The sequence below is a fragment of the Dysidea avara genome, chromosome 5 (assembly GCF_963678975.1).
Source record: "Dysidea avara chromosome 5, odDysAvar1.4, whole genome shotgun sequence".
Classification (NCBI taxonomy): domain Eukaryota; kingdom Metazoa; phylum Porifera; class Demospongiae; order Dictyoceratida; family Dysideidae; genus Dysidea; species Dysidea avara.
This window is the reverse complement of record NC_089276.1, coordinates 678,720-706,641: the sequence shown is the minus strand read 5'-3', so window position 1 is coordinate 706,641 and position 27,922 is coordinate 678,720. Positions and strand designations below refer to the sequence as shown.

The 27,922-nt window shown below is 39.6% G+C and overlaps 2 protein-coding genes across 4 annotated transcripts; both read right to left on the bottom strand.

The window, feature by feature from the left end:
• Nucleotides 1–283: 283 nt before the first annotated feature.
• Nucleotides 284–10,994, bottom strand: LOC136256004 (uncharacterized). Its single transcript, XM_066048912.1, has 2 exons — nucleotides 10,516–10,994; nucleotides 284–547 (listed from the first exon to the last, which is right to left on the bottom strand). Exons 1-2 carry the CDS (start codon nucleotides 10,952–10,954, stop codon nucleotides 447–449), a joined length of 540 nt encoding a protein of 179 aa, XP_065904984.1. The 5' UTR covers nucleotides 10,955–10,994; the 3' UTR covers nucleotides 284–446.
• Nucleotides 10,995–12,834: 1,840 nt separating this feature from the next.
• Nucleotides 12,835–27,730, bottom strand: LOC136256005 (zinc finger CCHC domain-containing protein 24-like). 3 transcript variants are annotated; one of them, XR_010701273.1, is made up of 3 exons: nucleotides 27,570–27,730; nucleotides 27,363–27,519; nucleotides 12,835–13,154 (listed from the first exon to the last, which is right to left on the bottom strand). XR_010701273.1 is itself a non-coding variant. In XM_066048913.1 (3 exons), the coding sequence occupies exons 1-3, from the start codon at nucleotides 27,588–27,590 to the stop codon at nucleotides 26,350–26,352; spliced, it is 243 nt and encodes an 80-aa protein (XP_065904985.1). In that variant the 5' UTR covers nucleotides 27,591–27,730; the 3' UTR covers nucleotides 26,249–26,349. The 3 variants fall into 3 exon arrangements, 1 of the variants encoding a protein (XP_065904985.1); XR_010701274.1 differs by lacking the exon at nucleotides 12,835–13,154 and adding an exon at nucleotides 13,170–13,381; XM_066048913.1 differs by lacking the exon at nucleotides 12,835–13,154 and adding an exon at nucleotides 26,249–26,414.
• Between the last annotated feature and the right edge of the window lie 192 nt (nucleotides 27,731–27,922).

The following is a 27,922-nucleotide window of genomic DNA, read 5'->3' as shown; positions in this document are numbered from 1 at the left end:
AAGCCATAAAATGCAGTCCATTACAATCCTTCCCAAACTTGTAATGGAGTCAAACCGTACATGTCTGTTGTTGACACCTTTGTTGTCACCAATAATCATCTGGTTGGCTGAAATGTTAACTCTCTTGAGAAAAAAAATCCACTTGTAATTTTTAGCTGTCTTTCAGGATCCAACTCAACTTGTAAATACTATAGATACATAGCTATACAATTGCTATAAGGCATACAAACCACATTATCACCACCAGCTATATACTACGGAATTTATTTTAGATTATCATCAGTACAATTTACACAAAATGGATATTGAACAACCTCACAGACAGGCTTACAGATATATGACAAACATAAATCTTACACCAAACAATATAACCATAATATGGGTACAGAAATCAACAACACATTATAAAGCAGTATAAGGTGGGCATAGAATATAATCAAGTTGGTTCAGTAGCTCCTGGTGCACTTTCCATATTTCTTACATTTCTCACAAAGATGTGACAAGTGTGGTGGCTTGTCAGGGTCTACTGCTCCACCATGCTTCAAATCTAGCAAGGTAACACAGTAAGTTACTACACATTCTTGTAACCTAAACCATTGTGAAGCCCAAACAATAACTGAAGGCTGTGTCCTATGTCACAACAACTTTGCATAATTTTAAGCACTTATTTAATGTGTAGGAGGTTTGCAATTACCTACCGAAAATATCAACTAGAAAATGACCTCAAATATTCATCACAACAGAGGCATGGCAACAAATTTTTAAGCAGGGGGCTAAGAAAAGTGGCAAATGGTTAATATATCAAACAGTATGGTAGTACTGTTTAAGTAGGGATAGCCCGAAAGTGACGCGCGCCGCCAATATTGCTGCTTTTTAAAAATCATCCTAGAGAAACATTACATGACAAAAATCACTTTTGCGGAATATTAGTCCATCTAACGTGAAATACAGCATTGAAAACAAGAAAACACTTACCAGTGATCGGATAAATACTTTTAAAAATCACCAAAACTCGAAATTTAGTCTGCCTCACTGCCTGACCACATTCGCAAGCCTAGAGGTGAAACAAAGCAGCACATGGCCACCATTTTACGCCACAATAACAAACTGACTGATGGGATGTGCCTTTTGGGGTTCCAATGAGTGCAGGCCCTCTGCACCTTGTCTTTTCTTTTATCTTCAATCAGGCTGCTTGTCTTCATCATCCAATGAAACCTTATTGAGGTGCTAATTTTCTGTACCAACACGTTCTTTCAGCAGCATAATTTAGATGCCACAGAATTATTTCAGAGCTGGATTTCAGAAGCGCTTCAGTCCTGACACTACTATAAGAGGTATACTAGCTAGATATCTGCAACTTTGCAATTGCGAACCCGTTTACGACCACACCCATCAAAAAATAAGATCTAGGTGGCTATAATAGCGATGGAGTATGGAGACCATGCACACCTCTTAACAATCTAGCTATTTGTTTAACAGTAAACAAGAAGACCTTACCCCTGCTTATTGATCTAGCTAGCTGCACACCCCTTGGCTGACTCGTGATACTCTAAATACAACAGTTGTGTGTGATATTCTAATAGAACAGTCACAAGTTACACTGTAGCTAGCTGTGCTACAACAAAAAAACTAAACAAACTAGTATTTTAATTAAAAAATGAAGTAGGGATCTATGCCGAAAAGTAGTGAAACAAGAGATGAATGATGGTTAGCTTGGTGGGAAAGTTCCTACTTTGGCACATTAGCTATGACAATTATTTTGTTCAATGCCAAAGTACTTCCCAATGAGCTAACCATTATTCATCTCTTGTTTCACTACTTTTTATTGCATAGATTCCTACTTCATTTTTAAATTAAAATACTAGTTAATTTAAGGAGAGTTCCAATGATAAAAGTAGTGATACAAAGAGATGAATGATGGTATTACAACATAGCTTTGTGGGAAAATCCCTACATTGGCATGTTACCACTACACATTCAATTGCCAAAGTAGGGATTTCCCCACATAGCTACGTATGCTGGAATACCTACCATCATTCATACCTTGTTTCACTACTTTTTATCATTGGAACCCTACTTAAATTGCACTAACTTTTTTGCTATAGTGTAGCTATGATATACATGTGTGAGGCTGTTGTATTACAGTGACTGTTTCATTAGAGTATCTCCAAGTGTGCCACGCAATAGATTAAGGGAGTGGTTTCCATGTCTTGTTTTGAACAGCAAAATTGCAGCTGATTGCAGCTAGGGAATGATTGCTATGCTCTGCTCATTTCGGGACATGGTTGCCATGTTGTAATTGTTTAGGTTGTGGTCGTCATGCTCCCCTTTTCAGTTGTGATCCGATCATTTTATAAGTATAGCTAAAGGTATCTACTTCCTCCTACAGTAGCAAAAGCGCCTCAAATAGTTTTGTGGCATCTAAATACGTTCCCCTAAAGAAAGTGGCGATACAGAAAATTAACACCTTGGTATAGCATCCTTGCATGAAGAAAACAATGACCGTGTGATTGAAGATAAAAGGAAGGAAAAACACAGAGGGTAGACACTCACTGGAACCAGAAAAGGCACATGCAATGTGTGAGTTTGCTATTGTGGCATGAAATGGTGGCCATGCACTGCTTTGTTTAGCCTCTAGCCTAATTGCAACTGTGGTCAGACTGGCAGGCAGGCAGACCAAAAATAGAAATTTGCCTTTAACTAAATAAAGATCAATGACTGGCTTTGTTGTTTTTAACACTTGATTTGATGTTACATGCACCAAGACTCTTCCATACGGTACTTTTCATTGCGTATGTATCTTTGATGGGTTTATAACAGCACCGTTTTGGAGGGCACTCTTGGGGGAATTCTACCATACAGTACGATTGTATTTTACACATGTGCAAAGCATTTGCATGCTTTATCTAGGGGGGTCTTGGGGCAGGATGAAAATCATCCTTCTGACATCGAAATTTAGAATAAATTCTTTTTTGAAACTCCATCTGAATATTTAATTTGACTGGTCTGTGGCTGACATAGCTGACTGCTCTGTTGGGCTATCCTAATCTTAAGGAACCCTCTCTAAAATAAAGTGGAGCTAGAGCTCCAATTCCTGCACCTACTATGCACAACATACTGGCTGCACTGATAGGGTAAAACAGGTCCAATAATGCTTTAAAAACACTGGATAGTGCCTAGTTTCTGTGAGTTTCTAGTTAGTTACGTCTGACTGAATTCCATGCATGACTATAACTAATATGTTTAAACACTAAAAGCACTGGGGTGTACTCAGGGAAGAGATATCAAGAAAGTGAAGATGTCCTTTACTTATTTTGAGAATATAAAATTTAGGCCTTTTCTGAAATGATCTGTATTGTGAACCACGATCGTGGGTTCATAATAGGGATCACCCTTGTTTTTTGCAAACATCCTAATAGAACATGCACATGAATAAACACTTTGAAAAGCATCCCCGGTGGTTCTTTGCAAAAAGTATATATATATATATCAAGACAGTCTTCCACGCAACCATGCATGGGTACTCTTACTATACTCTTCACTTATGCTATTTCCTTTTACTGCACAAGGTAGCTATGTATTCGCATTAATATGATGTACCACTAAGACATTTACCTGTCTAGTAGCAATCTGATAGCCACTCTAGTTAATCTATTACTCTGATAAATCTTTTTAACACAATAAAGTGTCTTACAAGTTAGCTAATCCATAAATGGATTTAGAAAAAATACATAAACTAGACATTAAAAAAAATTAAAAGGAATTGCTCAAAAAAAAAACCATGAAACAGGAAGGGATCGCTGGAGTAGATTGATAAGGATCGTGGTTACATCAAATAACCCACAAATCCCTATTTTGACTCAATTGCTAGCATTAAATTAAGCTGGTCAAAATAGAGATTCATGCATGGGTTTATTGAATGTAACCATGATCTTGTCAATTTTATCCAGTGCTCTTTTTGGCTTTTTCAACAATCCTCTTTCCATATTTTTGTATGTCTAGTAAATCAATCCATGAAGACTGTATCCAAACACTCTAATAAAGCAATCTCTAATGTTGGGAGACAGTTAGTTGTAAACGTGATTCTGGAAAAAGTTACCTAATTTACTATTACATATACTAATTTCAGGATCCACTATGTAATGACCTACAATATCATTCAAGCAACATTTGTCAATATGATAGCTATTTACAATATGACAATTCTGAGCAGTAAATACTGGTTGAAACACTGCTAATATTCCAAGAAGAACATGCAGGTACTGCATGGTCCCCCTGATAACATTTAAGCTACCCCCTTACATTTGCATAAGGGGTAGAACACCCCATGCAATGCTATAAGTATACATGGCCAGACAACTTTAATCTCCACTCAAAATAAGAAACAGCAGCGTTGTCTCTCTCTCTTTGTAGAGAGGAGAGTGAGTGAGTGGGTGGAAAGGAGCAAGAGGAGAGAGAGAGAGAAAGAAGGGATAAAAATTCTATACATTAATAAAATGTTCAGCTTTCTCCAGGCGCATCATCCATACATGCATTCTCACTTTTGTAAAAGGTTAAAACAAACCTGTCACACTAAATCTGGTCCTTCTAAAACTGGTTTGCTGGATCAATTTTGGTAGCAAAAAAGGTTTCTTAAGGCCTAATTTTGGTGGCATGCCCCATGAATAATCATCTAACAAATTTGGTCCAAAGGGAAGCAATTATTACAAGCAAAGATGACTAGTCCAGGGAACAATTTTGGCTGCCAATTTGGTCCCCCTTTACTGATAGAGTTTTATCAAAGCACAAGATGATAGTGTTGCACCGATAATCAGATCAGTTATCAGAAAAAACCCTAATGGCTGCATTTTTTGTATATCAGTATCAGATCGGCACCATGACAAAAAAGCAGCACAATATACGCATTGTTTTAGAAATACATGCTTATGTGCACCAAATGTCATTTACAAATGCATTGAGTTGCATTCTCCAGCATTGCTGTCAGCTGTTGTGTTCAGCAGCATTACTGGCACTATATAAATGCTAAATTGGTCCTTTATAATCAATTATCAGTAAAATTTGCTGAATAATAGACATGCACTGCTATAATATCGGATTAGTTATGTTTATCAGCTTGAAAATACTATCCAATATTGTAGAGCTGGGCAGTATGAGATTTGTCAAAGCCGGTACGGTATTATAGAAAATATCATGGTACAAATACATACCACAATATGGATTGTTATATGAATTGCATTTTTAAAACTTAATATGTCCAATGTACTTTGTTTAATAGTCAGTTGATGAAACATGCTAAGGTTATCTTTCATATTGGTAAAGTATATTCAAATTGGTAAATGCAGGAAATAACAGGATGATGTTAAGAATCAGCTGTCATCTAGACGGTATGGTGGTATTTTCTAAATACATCCGGTACAGTAACGGTATCATTAAAATACCTTATCCTATGATATGTACTGGTATATCACCCAGCTCTACAATATTCGTTATTGGAATATTGACAAATGTCATATCAGTGCAACACTACAAGACGATTGGTCATGTATCAGCTAATGCGCATACTAGCACCCAAGCCAGTACTTGAAATGTATATATCTACAACTTTTGGCTATGCATGCATGTATGAGTACTTCAGTTCGTCCATGGACAAGCAGTTGAGGAGTCTACCCTACATTCCAGTTGCAGCTGCATGAGCAGTTACTCACCCCTTGTTTCTGTATACCTGTACATAATTATAGCTATACAAGCCAGGATGCTGGGAGAACATGTAATCACTATCTATAACCATACAGCATGTAGCTAGTTGTCCCACATCCAAAGTAGAGCCAAAATAATTTAGTAGACATGACTGCCCTATTAGAGCAGAGGGTATAGTGTTGACTATGGTAGTACTGTTTAAGTAGGGATAACCCCTAAAATAATGGGCACTTGTATATAATGTAATTAGATTACTGTGATTTTGTAAATATCGCACTTGATCTTTTATGAAATCATTCTAGCACATTGTTTCGTGGTGTCAGAAGTTCTTGCAGAAGATGGATCAGCTTTCACCACCAGAAGTGTTGAACCTACATGGCAATACTGTTGAAACTGGAGACGATGGAAGCAGCGTCTCAAGATACTTTCCCTTGCCAGTGGCCTATCTGGAAAAGACGCAGGAGTTCAAACCACCACATTTCTTCATGTGGCTAAACCAGAGGCACTGGAAGTTTACAACACTTTCTCATGGCAAAATGCCAGAGACAAAACAAGGTAGATAAAACAATGGACATATAACAAAGCTACATCTACTCTAGAGGTGTACCGATAATCGGATCGGCTACAATATCGGCCACCGATATGGCATTTTTTACCAATATCCGTATCGGTACAGAACAGCAGGAGGACCGATATCGCTACCGATATTTATACAGTAGCAATGGTTTGTACATAAACGGATTGTGCATTGGTTTTCTACGTTATTCATGTGGTTCATTAGTGCCAGTGGCTTATTGTTCACTCTGCAACAAGCGCTACGCTACGAGAAGCCATATAAATGCACGCGATTCTAGTGTTCAGTCTTTACAAATGAAGCAGTTATAGAGTACCTTTGTAATAAAAGAAGGGTCACAGGATATCCAAGGAAACTTACTGTATCAGCTTCCTCACAAGCCATTAGAATGCGGAGTAATGCAGAAATATCCGTTTTAGGCTTCATGGGAGTATACATAAAAATATTTGTGGGTGCCTAATTGTCTGGATTGCACAACAGAAAATCAAGCTGTATACCACCACAGGTACAGTATAGCTAGCAATGAATACATGCACATGTTGTACATAGGGTAGGTAATTGTACATTTTCGTGTATACTTAAAATATTAATTCAAATATCGGATCGACTATCGGTTATCGGCTTTTTTGGTTGCATCAGTATCGGATATCGGTACATGCCAAAAACCCATATCGGTACACCTCTAATCTACTCAGCTAAAAATTCTTGAGTTCTAGTACCACCAGTAAAGAAACACACTATCAGTAGTCCTTGCCATTCAGAAGCGATATCAAAATGACAACCCCAACCTCAGTGTGACAGATGTGAGAATTAACACTATCGCCACCAACTCTGCCCAGCACAATGCTTCAACTATGGTCGTAGAAACCATTTTGCTAAAGTGTGCTGTTACAAAATACCAAAAGAAAGTTCACACATGATGGTTCTGACACCGGTATGGTGCCACCACTAAGTCACCTGATTGGAAAGTAACAATCACCAGAAAATGTGTTTTAAGAGGTACACTATGTAATGTCATCTCCAGGCAGAAATACCACCAACTAAGTTCAATGCCACAGCAAAAATCACATGCAAGGCTAGTTACCTTTGTGGCCAGCGGCTCAATGCATGTGGTAACTGCCAGCACAGAGGAAAATGTTATCCTGTGGTTTTTGAAGAGATTGACCAGGACGTCATTCCTAACATATTGGGCTTGAAAACTTGTGTGGAGCTGAATCTAGTGAAACAATTGGATGCTATCAACAACCAAACTGCTGATATTCTGAACACAAACAGTGATGTCTTTGAAGGATTGAAATGCATAACAGATGCTTCATACCACATCACCTGTTGTATATCTACCACGGAAAGTCACTCTGAGGCATAAGATTCAATATAATTGCATGGAAAGGCTTGACAAAATAGAGAAAGTAGAAGAACCCACAGACTGGGTGAATAATACGGTAACCATTATTAAGCCAAATGGGAACCTCAGGATCTGTATATACCCACACAATTTAAACAAATGTGATTACTACCCAATGAGCACAATTAATGATACTACAAGAATGCCAAATCTCAGTCCTGGATGCCAGTTACGGCTTCTGGAAAGTCAAATTAGAGACACCAAGTGCAAAGCTCTGTACTTTTAACACACCCTTCAGATGCTACATGTTTAAATGCCTTCCATTTGGGCTCTCCTCTTCCCAAGCCATTTTCCAAAAAAATATGTCAAGAGATGTTTCACGATATGGAAGGAATTAAAGTCATTGTTGATTACCTGCTCATATGGGGTGAAAGTGAAGAGGAACATGACATCCATTTAATACAAGTTTTAGAAAGGGCACTGTATAGAAATCTTATGCTCAATAAAACAAGTGCCAAACCAAGAAGGATGTTATTACATACATTGGACACATACTCAGCAAAGATGGCATATCCAAGGAAGACATAGGCCATTATTAACATGTCCTGTCCAGAGCTTCAAAGATTTCTAGGTATGTTAACCTATCTGAGTAAATTAATACCTAAGTTATCTCACATACTGTAGCTTTACCACTATGAATCCTTCTGGAAAAGAAGATGGAATGGCATTGGCAACATGAACAAGCAAAAGTTTTAGATCTTTGAAGGAACTGATCACCAAAGTCCATGTGGCCAAGTAATTCAACCCTAGTAAGCCTACTAAGTTACCCAGGGTTGGGAGACAGGATAATCACCCCATTGTTAATGCATCTAAAGCCTCACTAAGTGCCAGCTACCCAACTTGAAAAGATGCTTGCTGTGGCATTTGGGTGCACCAGGTTCCACAAATAAATTTTTGGCATGCCTGTGGAGACTGACCATCCACTCCATCGAGCACCAGCAAGACTGCAAAAGATGATCATGTCAGTCCGATGTGCTGACCTATTGCAACACATACACATCACACACACTGCACATTTTCACTTGGATTTGATTAGAGCACTGTAAGGAATTTTGATTTTTGTATTCCATAGCACACTCCTTTTGTAGCAATGGAGATGTAATGCAATTAGATAACCACGTGATCTTGTACAATATTGCACGTGATCTTTTATGAAATCATTCTAGAACGTTTACAAAATCTATAGCATTGAAAACAAAACAAAAAACATTTACAGGTGGCTGGATATAGAAAGTCACAGGCCTTGTCTTTCCTTTCACCCTTAATCAGGCTGGTCATCATCTACAAAACCATATTGAGGCATTAACTTTCCATATCAACACTTTCCTTGAGCAGCATATTTAGGTGCCATAAAATTATTTAAAAGGTTTATGCTACTGTAAGAGGTACTGGACACCCAGCAGATATCTGCAACTATCATGATAGATTCGAAACAATGTCCACTAATGATCTAGGTTGGCTAATGAGGATTGAGAATGGAGACAACTATCTTTTTACTCGAACATGATGACTTCACCCCCTTATTGGTCTCAGCGGTATTTATAATGATAGCACGCCCCTTGGGGCCGGCTTACTCAAGATACTCTAAAATAACAGTTACCCTAATAGAACAGTCACACGTGTATAAGTATGCTATAACAAAGAAGAAAAAACCTAAACAACTAGTACATTAATTTAAAATGAAGTAGGGATCCAAACGATAAAAAGTAATGAAACAAGAGATGAATGATGGTATTACAGCATAGCTCTGTGGGAAAATCCCTACTTTGGCATTGAATAAAATAATTATTATGACATGCCAAATTAGGGATTTCCCACTGAGCTATGCTGTAATACCATCATTCATCTCTTGTTTCACTACTTTTTATCACTTGGATCCCAACAATTAATAATTTATTAATGTACGAAATTATACACTTTCCTACTAGCTAGCTACTTCTTGTAGCACCCAGCTGCTATTGGATAACGTCTACACCAAAACTACATACCCTTCAGTAGCTAGCACAGACACCTTTACTTGGGGGGGGGGGGGTTGGGGGGTGTAGTCAGGGGATGACATGGCCTAGCTGTAAGTCAAAGACCAAAAAAAAGGTAACTACCTGCTGACAATAGCTGCCTCATATCTCCTTATTTATAACTATATACGTAGCTTGCTACACTGCTTCTCTGAAGAATACTGTGACTGCTCTATTAGAGTATCTCGATTGATGCTATTGAGGTTCTATTTTACGGCTAAGCCCCTCCATAAACTTTTGACAGGGGCTATAGTCTGTCGCCCCTGAGTTTAGCCACCTGGATTAGCTACCATAGAGCCTAAATACATTAGGGTAATTTTTTTTTGCTGGTTTTGACATTTTAGGGGCTAACTGTGAAAATATTTAAACCTTCACATATTATATTTGGGATTGTTGGCAAATCCACAAAAATTTTTACAACATTGCATACTCCAGATATAGACAAGTGATGCTGATTTCTGGCTGTGGGCACTAGTTGCCCACAGACCTTTAATGCAGGCCTTTCCTGCATTAAAAAAATAAATAAAAATGTCTGCAGGTTGAAAAGACCTCAGGTTTTCATTTACCCTACAGGCAGTAGTAGCTACAGCAAGTTAATTACTTATTTGTCATAAACGTGCTACGTACCAACTGATACAACACTTGATTGCATACCTTCATATAGTCTCGCCCCCAGACCACAAGTCTGGGGGCGAGACTAACCTTCATACTGGTAAACCACTCACCCCTATCAATGGGGGGACAATGTTTCCCACTTGCTAACTTCAAAAATTTTGACCCATGAAACAAACATATTAAAATAGCAAGTCACATGGTGTACAAACCTTCCTGCCTGCTAGGAAGCACGTTAGTATTACATGTCTTGCACTCCTGACCCATACTAGCCCAGCTGTAAGCACTAGTCCATTTCCGACCACAATGGTTGCATTTGTACTCTCCAAAACGTCTCTTATCACCTTGATGTAAACTTCTTGTGTGAGCACGTCGTGAAGACTCGTATGATGTGGAGAGGTTTTGCCGGTATTGCTGACTTGAATTATGTGAATAAGAGGTTTGCACTCGTGATCGGGTACTGCCGTATTGAGAATGATGCTGCACTTGATTTACAGCTTGGAGGTATTGATGATTCTGCTGAGTAATGGGTGCTTGATAATCAAAAGTACTCCATCTCTTGTTCACCAAAGCGACCACCACGATGACTAGTAGTAGGATTACCAAAGCAATGGTTATAATGGCTTCGTATTCGGCCTTGTTAACAGGCATTCCTAGTCCAGCGACTGTACATACAATAAGCGCCTGCGCGGAAACAGTAGCTTGCATGGTCACGTGAGATATGAGATAGCCCGGGAGATTGGAAACTAGTCTCGCGTGGCCAGACCGCTTTGAGAAGAAGCGATCTGGCCACACGAGATTGGAAACAGCTGAAATTGAAAAGTGGTCAAAACTTCATATGAATTATCAGGTACCTCTTGACAAAGACCACCTCTACAATAAGACCTCATCATTAGTCTCCCGTAGCCAGACCCTTTTCTTTTTTCTTTTGTGTGGGGGCGGAAAAAGGTCTTTCCTTTTCTTTCCCTGCCCCCACACAAAAGAAAGAAAAGGGTCTGGCAAAGCGAGATTACCTCATCATGGTAGCAATGTCAGTTAAAGTGCACTCTTAATGTCATTAAAATAAGACCACCTCTATACAGTGATCATGTCAAACACTGTACAGAAAAAATATTAGCTAGTAGCTAGCAATTAATCAATCAATCAGTACTTAAAATGATAGCTGCATGCAGGGTTGCACAAAAGGACAAGAAAGGCTATAGCTATTATCTTACCATACCAAGATCTAAAGTGCAACAAGTGTGGCAAAGAAGAGACATGCATATAGCTTAAGTAGTTGAGTAATGTCAATCTTCTGGCCATTTTGTTGAGTGTTGGGCAATCCCTTGGAAAGAACAAGAAGAGACTAGCTATAACTGTGATGATAATACAGCTGCCATGCATTATACTACACGTGCCAAATGAGTCAAAAATTTGCCTACAGCTTGATATCGTTCTAATTCTGAATGTATGGTTGAACACAGGGGATATCATATAGCTAGCTACTCTAAGAGAGCAGATGTTAATTATTCTAATCTTTATATCTAGGCTTCTGTTTCCTTGCAGGGGCTTAACTATCCTGAAGTGAGCTCAAGGTCACAAATTGACACTATCTAATTCTTATTCCTACTAATCCCACACTGGCTATATATACCACAACAAAATAGTCTAAGACTTTAGCTATCTACTGATCTTTTGAACAGCTAATAGGTCCTAGCAAGAGTTCATAATATATAGAGGGAGGGTCCCTCTATATATTATGAACTCTTGGTCCTAGTGCAGATGTGTGATGCATGTATACATGCAGATCTGCTGGTATATAGCTATTATATATAGAGGTGTACCGATATGGGTTTTTGGCATGTACCGATATCCGATATTGGTGCCACCAAAAGAGGCCGATAACCGATAGTCGATCCGATATTTGCATTATAGTTAAAAGTGTACATTTACCTACCCTACAACAACATGTGCATGTATTCATTGCTATACTCTGCCTGTGGTGGTACACAGCTTGGGTTTCTATTGTGCAATCCAGACAATTAGGCACCCACAAACATTTTTATGTATACTCCCATGAAGCCTTATACGGATATTTCTGCATTCTAATGGTTTGTGAGAAAGCTGGTACTGTGACAGCAAGTTTCCTTGGTTATCCTGTGACCCTTCTTTTTATTACAAGGTAGCTACTTCATTTATAAAGACTGTGTCTGTGATAAGCTTTCCAGCAACAGATAGTAGAATCGCGTGTATTTATATGGCTTCTCGTAGCGTAGCGCTTTTTCAGAGTGAACAATAAGCCACTGGCACTAAAGAGCCACATGAAAACCAATGCACAATCCGTTTATGTACAAACTATTGCTACTGTATAAATATCGGTAGCGATATCGGTCCTCCTGCTGTTCTGTATCGATACCGAATTGGTAAAAATTGCCATATTAGTGGCCGATATTATAGCCGATCCGATTATCGGTACACCTCTAATTATATATAGCCATGCATGCTGTAAGTGCTATGAATACACATTGATTTGTATAGTTTGGCATATCACTGTACTGTTAGTGTATACTAATCTTATTGACACCATTGTGCTGTGTTTGACATTTGTGGTGCATGATAATGTGAATTTCTTATATACTAGCTATTTGTGCTGCTGTTTGTCCAAGCCCTGTTGCATTGCTGATATAATAATGTTCATAGCCACGTTCTGTTCGTAAATCTGTAGTTCACATTTAATCAGGATTCTTCAGGACATTTGTCCATATGGTCCTATTTAGCATGGTTCCAATGTGTATAGAAGAGGTAATCCACCATAACATCATGAAATGACTTGCCATATAATTGCAGACAACATACAGTGTAGGTTGAGCTACTATAATTTACACAGAATAATTGTATACAATCTTATAAGTTTACATGTGAATTATTTACCCTTACAACATAAAATGTTGTCAGAAAACATAGGTATGTATAATATTATGTAGTCAATTAGTATCTGCAGTATCCTAATCCATTTGCTTTACAATTTCCATATATCTTACATTTCTCACAAAGATGCGCGGATAAACGTGGCTTGTCAGCATCATTTTCTCCACTGTACTTCAAAGTTGTAGAAACAATACATTATAATTATAGATATGGCTCATGGGCATAATAGCCTATATACTTATGAACGTATAGTAAAGTCTACCATAGGCCAGGAAAAGGTTATTCCAGTTTATTGTCCCCGTTCATGTGGTATTTTTAATAACGTGAAAAAATCTTTTATTATATCTTGAATTATGTGAAAAACACCTAAAATACGGCTATACATTGCTACACATGGGCATTACAAAGGAGGAAAAGGTAGGCCACTGGAGTTCTACTCTAATACAACAGTCCAGCGTCACAGCACTATGAAACTGTAGCATTTTTATCAAGGTGGGAAAACGTGCTATTAACTTGTCATTTGCTTCACAAGTATCTCACAGAGTCTGAGATATGAGACAAGAGGAAATTCGAGATGGAAGTAAATATCTCATCTTTCACTTATTATGTGTAACACATACATGCACATTTCATTGTTATCTCGTGCATGGTTTTCCATTTTACACATTATAGCTCCATAATTTAAAGTTTCACCTAAAACCAATCAAGAAAGCAACAGCAGGAGCCAAAAAGAGAGGAACAAGCAAACAGTTTAAGTGGTAGATTGTGCGATTCAGTTAAGAAAAACATAATATTTTCATTTGAAAGGGGGATCTCACTCATTAGTATGCAAATCTAAGTCTTACAGGTGTCACATGAAATTATTCATTGTGTAGCTACTACCTGTCTTGTGTCTATTAGGTAATTTTCTAAGTACATATCTGTGAATACAATGATGCTACAAGAAGTCCAATTCATGGAACCAGAAATTTTCCTATATTTTTTCTATATTGTCTGGTTCTGCTTGTTCTGTGTGGATTAGTGGAAGCCTTCAGAGATGCTATAGTAGAAGTAAATTGCTAGTTGAATGGCAAAGGGTGAATGTTCTAATGGCATCCTGATGTCTCAACACCTGTAAATACCCTTGTTGACAAATCACATAGCAGTTGTAGTTTTGCAGGCACTACGTGATAAAATATGTTGCAAATTTTAATATTGTGAAGTGTCCGAAATGTGAGACTAAAGTCAATGTGATAAAAATCCACTAGTCATTTCATTTTTGTCAGTGGATTCATGTCCGTATCTGTAGCCCTATTAGCTAGTTGTTTCCCAAGGGTTATAACTGACAATATACCACTTTGACATCTCAGATCAAAGGAAACCACAGGATTATATTTCACATGGTTAGGGCGATATCATGATATAGCCTATAGCCCTGACCACAACTGCCTTTGATGCTGAGGCAGTTACAAAGCATCAGTTCCCTTTGATTATTTATATAGAGCTGCTTACAGTTTTCCATTGTGGGTTTGAGTTTAACATGTTGGTTTAGCAAAAAGAATTGACTGAGTCAGCATTGCATAGTTCAATTACTAGGCATGACTAAATAATCATTTTTGCAATGTGGGGATTGTTTTTCTACGCAGTACATTTCAACTGCATGAAAGATGCCCAACCTATATGTCTAAGTGTTTATTTTAGCACCTTAAGTTACTTTATTCATCCACAAAGTGGTTATTTGGTTTAAAATGGTATCACTAAACCAGTAAAATACACAATCATTTCTTTTTGTGCCCACAATTTAAACCCATAATCGATGCTTGCAAACCTCTGTATAAAAGTAATGTGGTGAATGCAGGTTTGTCTTCCTTCACCTATTAGGTGAACATACTAGGGGTGGGCGATACCAGAAAATTTTGCGTCAATACGATTCCAAGTACTTTTGTCATGGTATTGATGAGTATCGATACCGATACTGAGTACTTGTAATTATTGTACTTAGTAGCCATTTAGTGGACCTAACAGTGCTGAAAAATTTTTAGTGATGACTGGTGGGTTGAATAAAACTTGCATTATAGTACAGTAATGGCTGAAACTTCCATTTTTAGTGTTTGCATCCATAACACATGCACAATGTAAGCAAAATATCACGTGATCACCAAGTATCGAAATTTTCGATTCTTCATAAAAAGTACTCGATACCAAAGTATCGGACATTCTGGTATCGGTATCGATATTTTATTACTTATATCACCCACCCCTAGAACATACCAGAGTAGTATATATTACTTATACCATGGCCATTTGGGGATTTGCCTGATATATATGCCTGTGCCCTCGGGCTTGGACATATATATCAGGAAAATCCCTCATGGCCATGATATAATACAAGTTTAACAGCAGGTTAAACAGGGTTAACTAGCAGGACAAGCTTGCCTGGATTGTTACACTAGTCATACAGGTTTTTGACCCAACCCCCTAGCGCATTCCAATAATTTAGGAGCGTATTTCAAAGAGGTCTATAAGGGAGGCCAGTCTGACATTTCAGCACATTTGAAGTAAACAGTTAGCGAGTCATTGTTATCTTTGTATCAGTTTATCGTCGTAAGTTCGTTGTTGTCTTCCCCATCAAACTCGTCACTGAGAAGAGTCAGCGCCGCCACCTCCAGTAGCAGCTAAGAGCTCCTCACAGTGACGCCTCCACCCACCCCCGTAGTAGCGACATCTCTATCACCAGAAGCCCGAAGTAAGCGATCATAGCACTAGTAGTGGAGATCCAGAGCCGCATAGCTACTGAAAATCTAGATATCAGGGCTACTCTTAAACCACAGATTAAATTCACTCTCAGACTAACCGTACTACAGTGCATCGTTCAACCTCGTCCACTGCAACACTATCTTCAGGAACTTCCAGCTGGCGGAATATTCTCACCACGACTATTCAAAGCCCCCTACGCCAATCGTCTACATCAGTGCGGATGGCGCCACCAGCGTGCAGGACATTTGCGGCTATAGGCCGGCTAATTTGATGCTATGTGTTCACTGTTTCATGCAGCGGTTGGCTGCAATGGTATTGTGTTCTGCTCCATGCAGCGGTTGGCTGCGATGTTATTGTCTTCTGTTCCATGCAGCGGTTGGCTGCCTATGCTATAGTTGCAGGTGGCAGCTTGGCTGTCAATGCATATTCATGCAACCATTGTCTGAGACTGTATGATCCTCCTTTCAAGTGTGAGACAACCACTCTTCTTGTCAGCAGAGGATGATGTCATATCCACACCAGCAGCTAGAGGTGCAGCTGCTGTCAAAGTCCAGCTTCTACCAAAAAAAAAAAAAAATTCCAGGGAACATCCACAAATTGGACTAAATCAATTCAATTCTTATGAACAGTGTGACATCTAGACCACCAGAATGCCAGCTATCTTCCTGTAAGTGGAAACAATCAAAACTCAATACCCAGAAATTTATAAAATAGATTTCTAACTTTTTCACATGATGTTTTCTCACAGCTCTGACTTCCTGTGAGACTACTACTCTTCACAACAGCCTCTGACAGTCCAACCAAAGCAGAGCAATCCTCCACTGGAAACAAGAGAGCAACAAACCAGGGAAATCATTTCGAAAAAGGAACTCTAAAGACATTATGACCGGATTGACTACCCATTTTTTTATAGCCAGAGCCGCCACCATTGCTCATGCACATCAAAGAGGAACAAATAAAACTCAAAGACTAGCCTGTTTGCTGTAATCCTGTTTTCTTCCTTTGGACAATTTCTGATTGTCATGGCTGATTTATTGGTGTTATTATTTCAGCATGGAAAAGGTGCTATTGATCTCACCACAAGCACACACTGCTCTATCTGCACATGTGCAATAGAGGTCACAACTGGTCCATAATGGGGTCTTCCCCCAAGGTCCATGACTAAGGTAATTAGGCTAAATTTTTTTTCTTTTGCCACTTAAGATATGGACCCAAGGGTAAGACTTCATACCAAGGAGCCCACATTTCCGCCAGGGCCTATTTAGGTGTGACCTAATTGTGGGTTCCTTTTCTGTAAACCTGGACCTGGGCTACCAATGCATGGACCAATCAGAGTCTCTACCTAGTCACTGCTAACAGGCAGATGATAATAGCATCGAGGAGCAAGCCTGCAGTAGTGACAATTGGCTATTGATTTATTGAGTGGTTTTGTGGGTAAATGTGCCATTGGTACACTACTATAGGAAACTTTCTTAATTTAGCTGTATGAAATAATTTCGTGTGTCACGTGAGAAAAAACGAGTGTTAATGGCGTGTTAATTTTGGTGCTTAATCTATCCAATCCTAGAGTAATCAGTGCTAATAGTGAAGAATTCGTGTAGATACGAAGAACTTGATGACATCTGGTGCACAACGTGGGGCAAGTGACTAATTCTAACCCATCACGCAGATTCCTTGGTGCCAAGTTTACAGGCACCCCGAGAGGTGAACCGTTTACGACTAATTGTACACTTGTTTTTTGTTGACTCCGTTCTAGCCAGCACCGACGATCCGACTTGAGGTCCTACTATCAAATGGACGAAGCGACTAAAAAGCCAAACTTGATTGCTGTAGAGCGATTCGCGGAGGACATCGAGGGGTAGTAACGAAGTTGACGAAAGAAATCGACAAGATCCTTTCACAAGAGATATTAACCAAAGATCATTATATTAGATTGAGTGTCATAGATCGTCAACTTGAAGGGAAGTCATCTGTCTTAGCTGACCTAGACAAGGAGGTTTTGGCGTGTTGCGACTCTGGAGAGATCGAAGGTGAAATAGAGGAGTCAGAAACAGTAACAGCGAAGATAATTGGATATAAAACGAAAATTGATTCCGTGAAAAGAACCAAAACAAACGAATCCTCCCACACCTCAACAGCCACCGGACATGAATCATTGTCTGTGGGAGCTAAGCCATGCCTCCATAAGCTCATGCTTCCGACATTTAGAGGTGATGTCATGCGATGGACCTCCTTTTGGGATTCCTACAATTCCACTATCCACAACAATTCACGGTTATCGAAGACTGACAAATTCAATTATTTACAAGGTTTGTTAGATGGAGCTGCAGCCCGTTCAATCAAAGGACTAACATTGACCGAAGTGAATTATGATTCAGCAATAGAGTTGTTGAAGCAAAGGTTTGGAAAACCCAAGCAAATAGTAGCAGCTCACATGGACGAACTGATTAAGATTCCTATTTGCGTCAATGAACGTCCTCAGTCACTCAGGTCAGCCAAACAAATAACTGTACACATAAGGGGGTTGGCAGCTTTGGAAGTTACTTCTGAACAGTATGGCAGTCTTTTGATGCCCATGATCTTGTCTAAACTACCTAGTGATATAAGACTATGAGTTGCCCGGGAGCTGACTGATGATCACTGGAAAATTGATGAACTGATGGAAGTCACACGAAAAGTGGTTGAAGCTCGTGAATCCAGTGAGGGGACAAAAATTAAATCCCAACCAGTCAATCCAAAACCACATACACATGGCCATAACCCACCTATTTCTAGTACCTTTACAACTCTGGGTCACAATATCCAGTGTGTTTACTGCAGTGGTCAGCACTACTCTGCGTCATGTGACAAGGTCAAATTTGCTAAGGGCCGTAAGGATATTTTAATCAAGAGTGGCCGCTGCTTCAATTGCTTAAAACCTAATCATAAGACAAGAGACTGTCGTAGTCAAAGGACTTGTAGGATTTGTCATCAAAGACATCACCAATCAATTTGTGATAACCTGTTTGTTGAACCCAAACCCTTTGTACCACCACCAACTATACCCCCAACCAACACTACAGTCGACCACAATAATCTTGTTTCAAGTAGTACCACAAATGTTGTTGAAGATAGAAAAATGGTGTTACCACAAACTGTACAAGCTATTGCTGGGAATGAGTCAATTCAAAGAGAAACACGAGTCAGAGTATTATTTGATAGTGGTAGTCAGAGGTCATATGTAACTGAAGATCTATGCCATAGTTTGGGGCTGACTCCTGTGAGAGCAGAGAAGTTGCGTCTGAATACATCTGGAGACACTCGATTCAAGCCTAGGCAGTGCAAATTGTACAAGTTGTATCTTCGTAATTCACAATCTTCAGAGAAGATAGAGATAACAGCCTTGAGTTTCCCAGTGATCTGTTCAACACTGCCAGTATCTCTGACATCAGCCAGTACAGTTATTTATGTGGAATACAATTGGCAGACTGTTCTGGCTCTGCTAGGAGCACTGTGGATGTACGTATTGGCTCTGATTTCTACTGGCAGTTTGTGGGTTCTGAAATAAGACAAGGCAATCAAGGTCCTGTGGCTGTAAACAGCAAGCTTGGGTGGCTTTTATCTGGCCCACTTAACTAATCGGAGTTCACCAATATCACTTCTTGTAACCTGCTCATGAAGATGGTAATGAAAGTCCAAATGATAATGATCAATTGTATGCCATGTTAAAACGATTCTGGGAGCTTGAAACCATCGGCATTGTTGATAATACGAGCATAAGTTCTCAAGTTGACAACAAGTTTCTCAGTGACATTGTCTTCACTGAAGGTCACTATCAAGTCAGTTTGCCTTGGAAGGAGGGACATTCAAGTGTTCCTGATCATTTCGTTTTAAGTCTTAACCGACTAAGATCACTTCACCGTCGATTGTTGAAAGATCCTGAGCTCTTAAGAGAATATGACCATATCATTCAAGACCAGATTTCCAAGGGTATCGTTGAAAGAATACCAGAATCAAGCCAAAATGATGACAACACCGTACATTACTTACCTCACCATGCGGTCATCTGCAGGGAGCGATCGACCACTAAGCTACAAATTGTATACGATGGATCAGCCAAATCAGAACAAGAGATTTCATTGAATGACTGTCTTCAAACTGGGCCAAATTTTAAACCCAAGTTATTTGACGTATTAATCAGATTTCGATCATATTCCTTTGCTCTCACGGCAGATATCGAGAAAGCGTTCCTTATGGTAGGCATCAACAACCCAGATCGTGATGTTGTCCGATTTTTATGGCTTGAAGATCCTTTTAGACTAGATAGCAAGGTCCTCCATACCAGATTAGTCTTTGGATTACGTCCTTCGCCAATGATTTTGGGGGCTGTTATTACACACCACCTAAGTCAACATCAAGATGAACATCCTCAGCTAGTAGAGCAACTTGAGAGGTGTTTATATGTGGATGACCTTATTACTGGAACAAATGATGTTGAGCAAGCATTCGAATTGTATCAAAACTCGAAACGTACAATGAAGAAGGCAGGTCTTAACTTAAGAAAATGGAACTCAAATTGTGCTACTCTTCTTAAGAGAATACTAGAATGTGAGTCATTAATGTGTAGTGATGTTGTGTCTGCGGTGAATTCCGTAACTGAGGAAGAGGAGTCCTTTGCAAAATCAACTTCAGGGTCCTTAAATTTTGCTAGCAATGAGAAATGTTGTAATGAGATATGTTGTAAATTACTGGGTATCACCTGGGATAATCACTCTGATGAGTTTTTGTTCAATTTTTCTGACTTGATAGAGTATAGTAGAAATCTGCCTGTTACTAAGAGGTCAGTATTGAAGATTGCAGCCAAGATATTTGACCCTCTAGGGTTTCTTAGCCCATTTGTAGTAAGATTGAAGATCCTCTTTCGAGATTTGTGCACTGATAAAATAGATTGGGACGAATTGTTTCAGGGTGAGGTTCTCAGCAAATGGAACTCCATATCAACAGAGTTCAGTTCACTAAGTTGTTTGAAGGTTCCACAATGCTACTATTCTTTTAACTCCACCCCACTCACATTCCAATTACATGGCTTCAGTGATGCTTCATCTCTAGCATATGGGGCAGTTTTGTACCTGAAAACTATTTATGCTGATGGAAGTGTTACCATAAGAATTGTCGCTGCAAAGACACGTGTGTCTCCAGTCAAGAGTCAAACTATCCCACGTTTAGAATTGGTTGCAGCTGTAGTATTGAGTCGACTTGTTGTGACAGTGCGTAATTCTCTGGAGATCATTGGTAATCTAGAAACCTTTCTTTGGACTGACTCGACCGTTGTTCTTTTTTGGATAAACAATCACAAACCTTGGAAGCAGTACGTCAGCTCTCGAGTTACTGAAATCCTTAAGCACACTTCAGGAGATAAGTGGCGTCACTGTCCTGGTTACTTGAATCCAGCCAACATGCCTTCACGTGGTTTATCAGGAAAGGAACTCTGCAACAGTGAATCATGGTGGAATGGACCAGAGTTTTTACAACTGACAGAAGACAACTGGCCTAATATGATGCTCTTTGATTCTTGTGAAGAGGCCCAGTTAGAAATGATGAAGACTCCAGTTTGTCATTCATTTGTTACATCAGTTACAACAGCTGCTGCTTTGAGTTATCCTGCACTTCATGAAGTCATAGATTGCAAATGTTTTAGCAGTTTAAACAAGCTGTTATGTGTCACTGCTTATGTTCTGCGGTTCGTCAACAAGCTGAAGAAGCAAGATTCTAATTCATGCTGTACCGATCATTCACCTTCATTTGTACTGAGCGCAGAAGAAATCAACTTAGCTGAGGTTTATTGGATGAAATCAATCCAGTTCAACAAGTTTCAAGCAGAATTGAGCTTCCTAGCTAGTAAGCATGGTCCCAGGCCTGCAAGAGTAGATCAGTTTGGATTGTACATTGATGAAAACAATATTTTTAAGATGTAAGGGGAGAATTAACAACTCTTCACTCACCCTGAACAGTAAGCAACCTATTTTGTTGCCACATGATCACCCTTACATTAAGCTACTCATAAGTGATGTCCACCAAAAGGTTAAACATAGTGGAACAAACGATACTCTGACCACATTGAGAGAGAGATTTTGGATTCTCAAAGGAAAGCAAGCTGTGGGGAAGGTTATAAGGTGGTGTACATTGTGTCAAAGGATGGATGGATCTGCTTACCCATCAGTCAGTCCTCCTGACTTACCTAGTGATAGAGTCTCTGATGATCCTCCATTTACACATGTTGGCTTGGACTTTGCTGGACCACTCTATGTACGGGCAGACAAGAATTAAGTGAGAACCATAAGACATACATTTGTTTGTTCACATGTGCAGCTACTCGAGCTATACACTTAGAGTTGGTCAATGATTTAAACATTTCCTCCTTTTTATTGGCGTTTCGCAGGTTTTGTGGTCGATGTGGCTTACCTGCAACATTATTGTCAGACAACGCCAAAACTTTTAAATCAGCTGCTAAGGAAGTGTGTAGCATTTTGCAATCAAGAGAAGTATTAGTGTACCTTTCCAATAACAGAATCACCTGGACCTTTATTGTAGAACGAGCCCCTTGGTGGGGCGGGTTCTGGGAACGCTTGATACAGTCAGTTAAGAAGTGTTTAAGGAAGTCGGTTGGAAGGTCTACGCTTAGTTTTGATCAACTGAACACTCTGTTGGTGGAAATAGAAGCCATAATCAACTCACGTCCCCTGATGTACGTTTATCCTGATTCTGAAGGAGTGAGTTATGCACTTTCTCCATCACATCTTATTCATGGTCGTTGCCTCACAACTACTCCTAATAGTGAGCATTATGAGGTTGTAAGTACTCATAATAGTCTAGTACATCGTAACAAACAACAGAAGCATTTACGTAATCAATTCTTATGTCTTTGGCGTAAAACTTATTTACTGAGTTTGAGAGAGCATCATTCAATTACGAAGAGACAAAATAAGAATTCCGTGGTTGCAGTTGGTGATGTGATAGTTTTAAAAATGATTCTACTAAGAGACACTTTTGGAAGTTAGCCATCGTGCAACAATTGCTGACAGGAAATGACGGAGCAGTGAGAGCTGCAATGATTAAGGTGGTTGATTGTGAAGGTAGACCCTCTTTGTTAAGACGGAGTGTTCAACATCTTATACCCATTGAAGTGGGAACTAGTGAAACTGGCACGATGCAACAAGAACAGCCTCAAGAAGTCATTGAGACTCCAACAACTACAGTTCATGATAATCCAAGGGCTAGTGAGACTGCAGTCTCAAGCGATTGTGATATCACAGAAAGAGTACCCAGTAGACCTCGCCGACATGTTGCAGTGGTTGGAGAAATCAACAGACAATTGAACAGTTGAACATATTTTATTATTAGGTTGTATTAGGTTTTGTATATTTAGGAACTTTTGATCCACTCCTAGTGTATCAACCGCCAGGAGTGTAGGAAACTTTCTTAATTTAGCTGCACGAAATAATTTTGTGTGTCACGTGAAATAAAATGAGTGTTAACGGCGTGTTAATGTTGGTGCTTAACCCATCCAATCCTAGAGTAATCGGTGCTAATAGTGAAGAATTTGTGTAGATACGAAGAACTCGATGACAACTACTATGGAGATTATAATGTCAGACAATTAATTATATTGATTGACTTCAAAAAAAAACAAGAGGTAACAATACACATGTCTATAGACACAACAGGAGAAGGTATACCACTCTACAAACATGCTGTACACATGTCTAACCATAGCTACCATGCACTGCGACAGCAGAAGACAAAGTTCCGGTATCAGATTCGACAATACCCTCCTCAGTCATTCTTGAGATAATGGCTAGCTACTTGAGTATTCACAATTACATTTTTACTACCCTGGCCTTGACAGTACTCATACGTACGTAAGCCGTGATACTTTGAGTGTCATGAAAAAGAGAAATATGGTAGCATCTGCTTAGTTTATAAGTCTTCGATTAGTGTGGCAAAACTTGCGATGGTCTTGAACGTACATACAACCAAATACGGAAAATTTGAGAAGTCTTTCAAAAGTATGTGACACTGCCGTATCCGTCCCTCCTGAGGAGGCTGAGTGTGACACCCGACTAGACATTGGGTGGCCCGCAGATGCCATTCACTGATCTGTGATGATGGTCAGGATCAAGCTCTACTAAAACGGATTAATGGACCATGGCAGTCAAGGAGGACCATTATTGTTGGCAGCATAGTTACTATCATTATCAAGTCTACCAGTTGGACACTGGAGGGTTTGCACAGAAGGCAGAGCCTGTACAAGGTGCTTCACCACTAGCCCAGGGAATCTAAACGAGGCCCTGTGTTATATCGCAGTACTCTCAAACAAAGAGTGGCAGCCAACTTTCCAGCTTGCAAGTTTGCAGGGCACAGTTTAAGGAGGAGTGCTGGAACTACCGCAGCAGTAGCAGGGATCCAAGATTCCTTACCAACTAGACTCTACTGAAGTTGTTGGCAGAGTCCAGCTTATCTACCATACATCAAGTGACAGCCTCGTCAAACTCAAATCTTCTGTTGTTTCAAAGTGCTTGTTGCATTATATCAAGCTTAACTGAATAGTAACACCTTCCAATCAACACATGTACCATTCCTTCTTTGCATAAATGCACATAATAATGTGCTTATGTGGGTTAATTATGGGCTTAAATGGATGCTCCAATCAATTTTAGGGATATAACTGACGGGTTGTTAACCCATCTTTGTTGGGTGGGTTATCCCCAAAATGCAGAGGAAAACTAATTGATGAGTTATTTCAGGAAGCTGAAACAATAAGAGGACAGACATGCTTGCTAATATGCAGGCAGACAATTGCCCAAGGGTAATGTCCTGCAGGCTCAGGTGTCAGTTCAATCTATTTACGGAGCACCAATATCAGGCTCATAATCCCATCCTTTATAATGCATAGCTTACACGGATACAGATTCCAGGATTGGTGTTTGACTCATTGAGTCCGGCATCTAGTTAACTATTAATTAAAGTGTAAATAATCAAAACAGTTATCACTGATTCATCTTCGCACCCAAGTGATATAAGTACAGGAGGTGCCTATATCTATTTCCATGACTACTACAGACAATTGGTATAACCTCACATCATAATATACCATAAATTTCTTTCCCCAATGGAAATTATTGCTATTTAAGCTTTACAGTGGCCAGTACTGAAGGTCTGACAGCAACATGTGATGCAGCCTTCGAATTACCTAACCTAACAAACTGGAACTGGAAATGAAATTCAACACTCCAAACCATTTCCAACAATGAAATTCCTTCTCATATTAATATTAGAGTAAATACTTAACTGCTCTATTAGAGTATCTTGATCAAGAGGGTTCATGTGACCTCTATAGATCCTAGTTTTTATGTTACTATAAATTGTTGTGCTGTACTGTGCTAGTGCCTGCCCCTTCACATGTAGTAAGAGTCTGGTATGCTTAGTATAGTGCAATTGTACTGGATTACCAAAAACTGATGCAACCAATCAAAACATTCCAGCACGTATTTGTTGTGTTAAGTCAAAGGAATGAATCTGAATGGCCTAACAATATTAAGAGACTTTACTGATAAAGAACAATGAAAGTGAAGAATGTATTATTTCAGGAAAAACCTTTAACCTTCTTATTTACGTCAGAAACTCAGGTTAAGCTCTGATTTCCTGGAAAGGGAGAAACACGTATTCTGTGGGTACCCTGTATAGCAGCTGGCTTTAGCTACAGAGAAGCCATCACCAGCAACGTTGAAACCGGATCACTACTGCTGACCCGGATGACCCACTGACCTGGATTTGACCCGGATGTGACCCGGATTAATTAAAGCCGAGACGTGTTTCGGCTAGTCTCAAGCGAGCGAACGAGTCTACATTTTGAGCGTTCGATTCGTGTTGAGTAAATATTGCATTGCAACTTCAGCCTAGCTGTAGGTTGAAGACCAAAAAAAAAAAAAAAAAAAAAAAAAATCTTCACCTACTAACAATAGCTACCCCTCACCATAGATACCCTCAGTTTCGTGCTACATACTGCACTTACTAACAAATGGGCGTGGCTGAACATATGTTGGTAATGCGATAAGTGGGAGTGGCTCATGAAAGAGCTACGCGATAGCGTTTATAAGTTTCCACGTCGTCAAACGAACAATTTCGTTTCTCACATGATCCAATCCGGGTCAGACCCGGATGACCCAGAGAAAATGTGACCCAGATGACTCAACCCGGTTTCAACGCTGATCATTAGCTATGTGAAGAAGCCATGCTACAAGTGACAATAGACTATTGATTGCACACACCTTTTCATGCCATAGGTAAACAACATCTGTTCATTGTCTTCGCTTTTGTATAAATGTTTTACATGTTCACATTGTTATCAGTGGTTGTCAAAGTCATCATAAGAACACGCTACCTTCACCTGCAGCCGATCCTTCAAGACCTCGACTCTCGTTACCTACACCTGTAACAGTAGAAATTAATCTGCTTTTTCCTGTGTAAAGGCAAGTTCAATTCTTTGGGTTAGGCACTTTCATTAAGGCCATTTTTATTACATAATTAAATTCCTCCAGAACACCTTGGTAATACTAAGTGCACCAAACCCTTATTACATATACATGCAAAGGGGCAGGCACCACCAGACTAGTACCGTGCATATTGTTATTCGCTCACTTTTGTGCTGTCAAACCAAATGACATGGTGAAAACTTTTAAAGGGGTTCCCTGAAACCCTCGGAAACATCTTCCCTATGTCCCTGCAATTTCCATATATTCAAAATGACTTCCTGCTCTTAGAGAGAGAACCATCATGATCAATAAATGTTTATTTTCGATATACCTTGGAAGATAAACCTGATTGTGAATCAACTTAGTACCTCGTACAGGCTCTGCCATCTATGTCAAGACTTGATAATAACAACTTCGCCTAGCCAAGGCCAACATTATTAACTCCTTGTTTCCCATCACCTGCCCGCATGCCATGCCTACCATATTGGTAATCATTCAAGATTTAAATTTTTTGTTAAAGATTGAGATACTCTAATAGAGCAGTCAGCAACTATAATAGCTATAATGCACCTATCAATGTTAAACCCCACCCCCCCCCCCCAGTACGGGGAGGGTGGGGATATAGTGGGGATTTGATCAAGTGGAAAGTCAAATTCCCCTACCTGGGGGTGAATTATCAGGTCAAATCCCCACATAGTCCCACCCTATGAGGTGGGGATAGGAAGGGGATTTGACAACCAACGTGTTGTAAAAACAGAAGCCACAGTGACAAAGTACACGAGGTGCTGCAGTTTTATCACGTGTTCTCTCGCGCTTCACTATCTTATAAAACTACTGTAAAGGATCTATGCTACTATAGGAAACAAGGAATCTTATTCCTCGTAGCAAGCCAACTTAATAGTTACCTTCTTGTGTGTGAGGGTAGACATTGATGTTGCACGTCTTACACTCCTGGCCCATGTTAGCCCAACTGTAGGCACTCTTCCACTCGCGACCACATTGTGGACACTGGTACTCTCCAAATCGTTTCTTGTCACCTTGATAAGGGGTCAACCCACCTGACTGAACACGCGCCATTAACCATGTCTATGAAATGAATCAATCTAAATCACCTTTTTAAAGTTGAATGCCATCACGAACAAACTAGGTCGAATGGTCTGCTTCTGCTGCGTAGCACTGGGGGACACTCTGACTCGCTTCACGAACGATATTCGTTCCTAGTCTGGCGTAGCCGACCCGCACGCGGGTCGGCTACGCCAGACTAATTCGTTCCTGCACTCCGCCAGTTTGGCAAATTCATTGAACCCTCCTGTCTTTTATATCGAGCGGTCTGTTGTTATGATTTAGCTTCACGCTACTCAGTAGCTGAAAAACAGCCTTTTTGGCTGATGCTATTTTCCCTGATTAAATAAAATTAAAAAAAAAAAAAAAAAAAGTTCGGACTAGTGTAGTTCACAAGAATGTA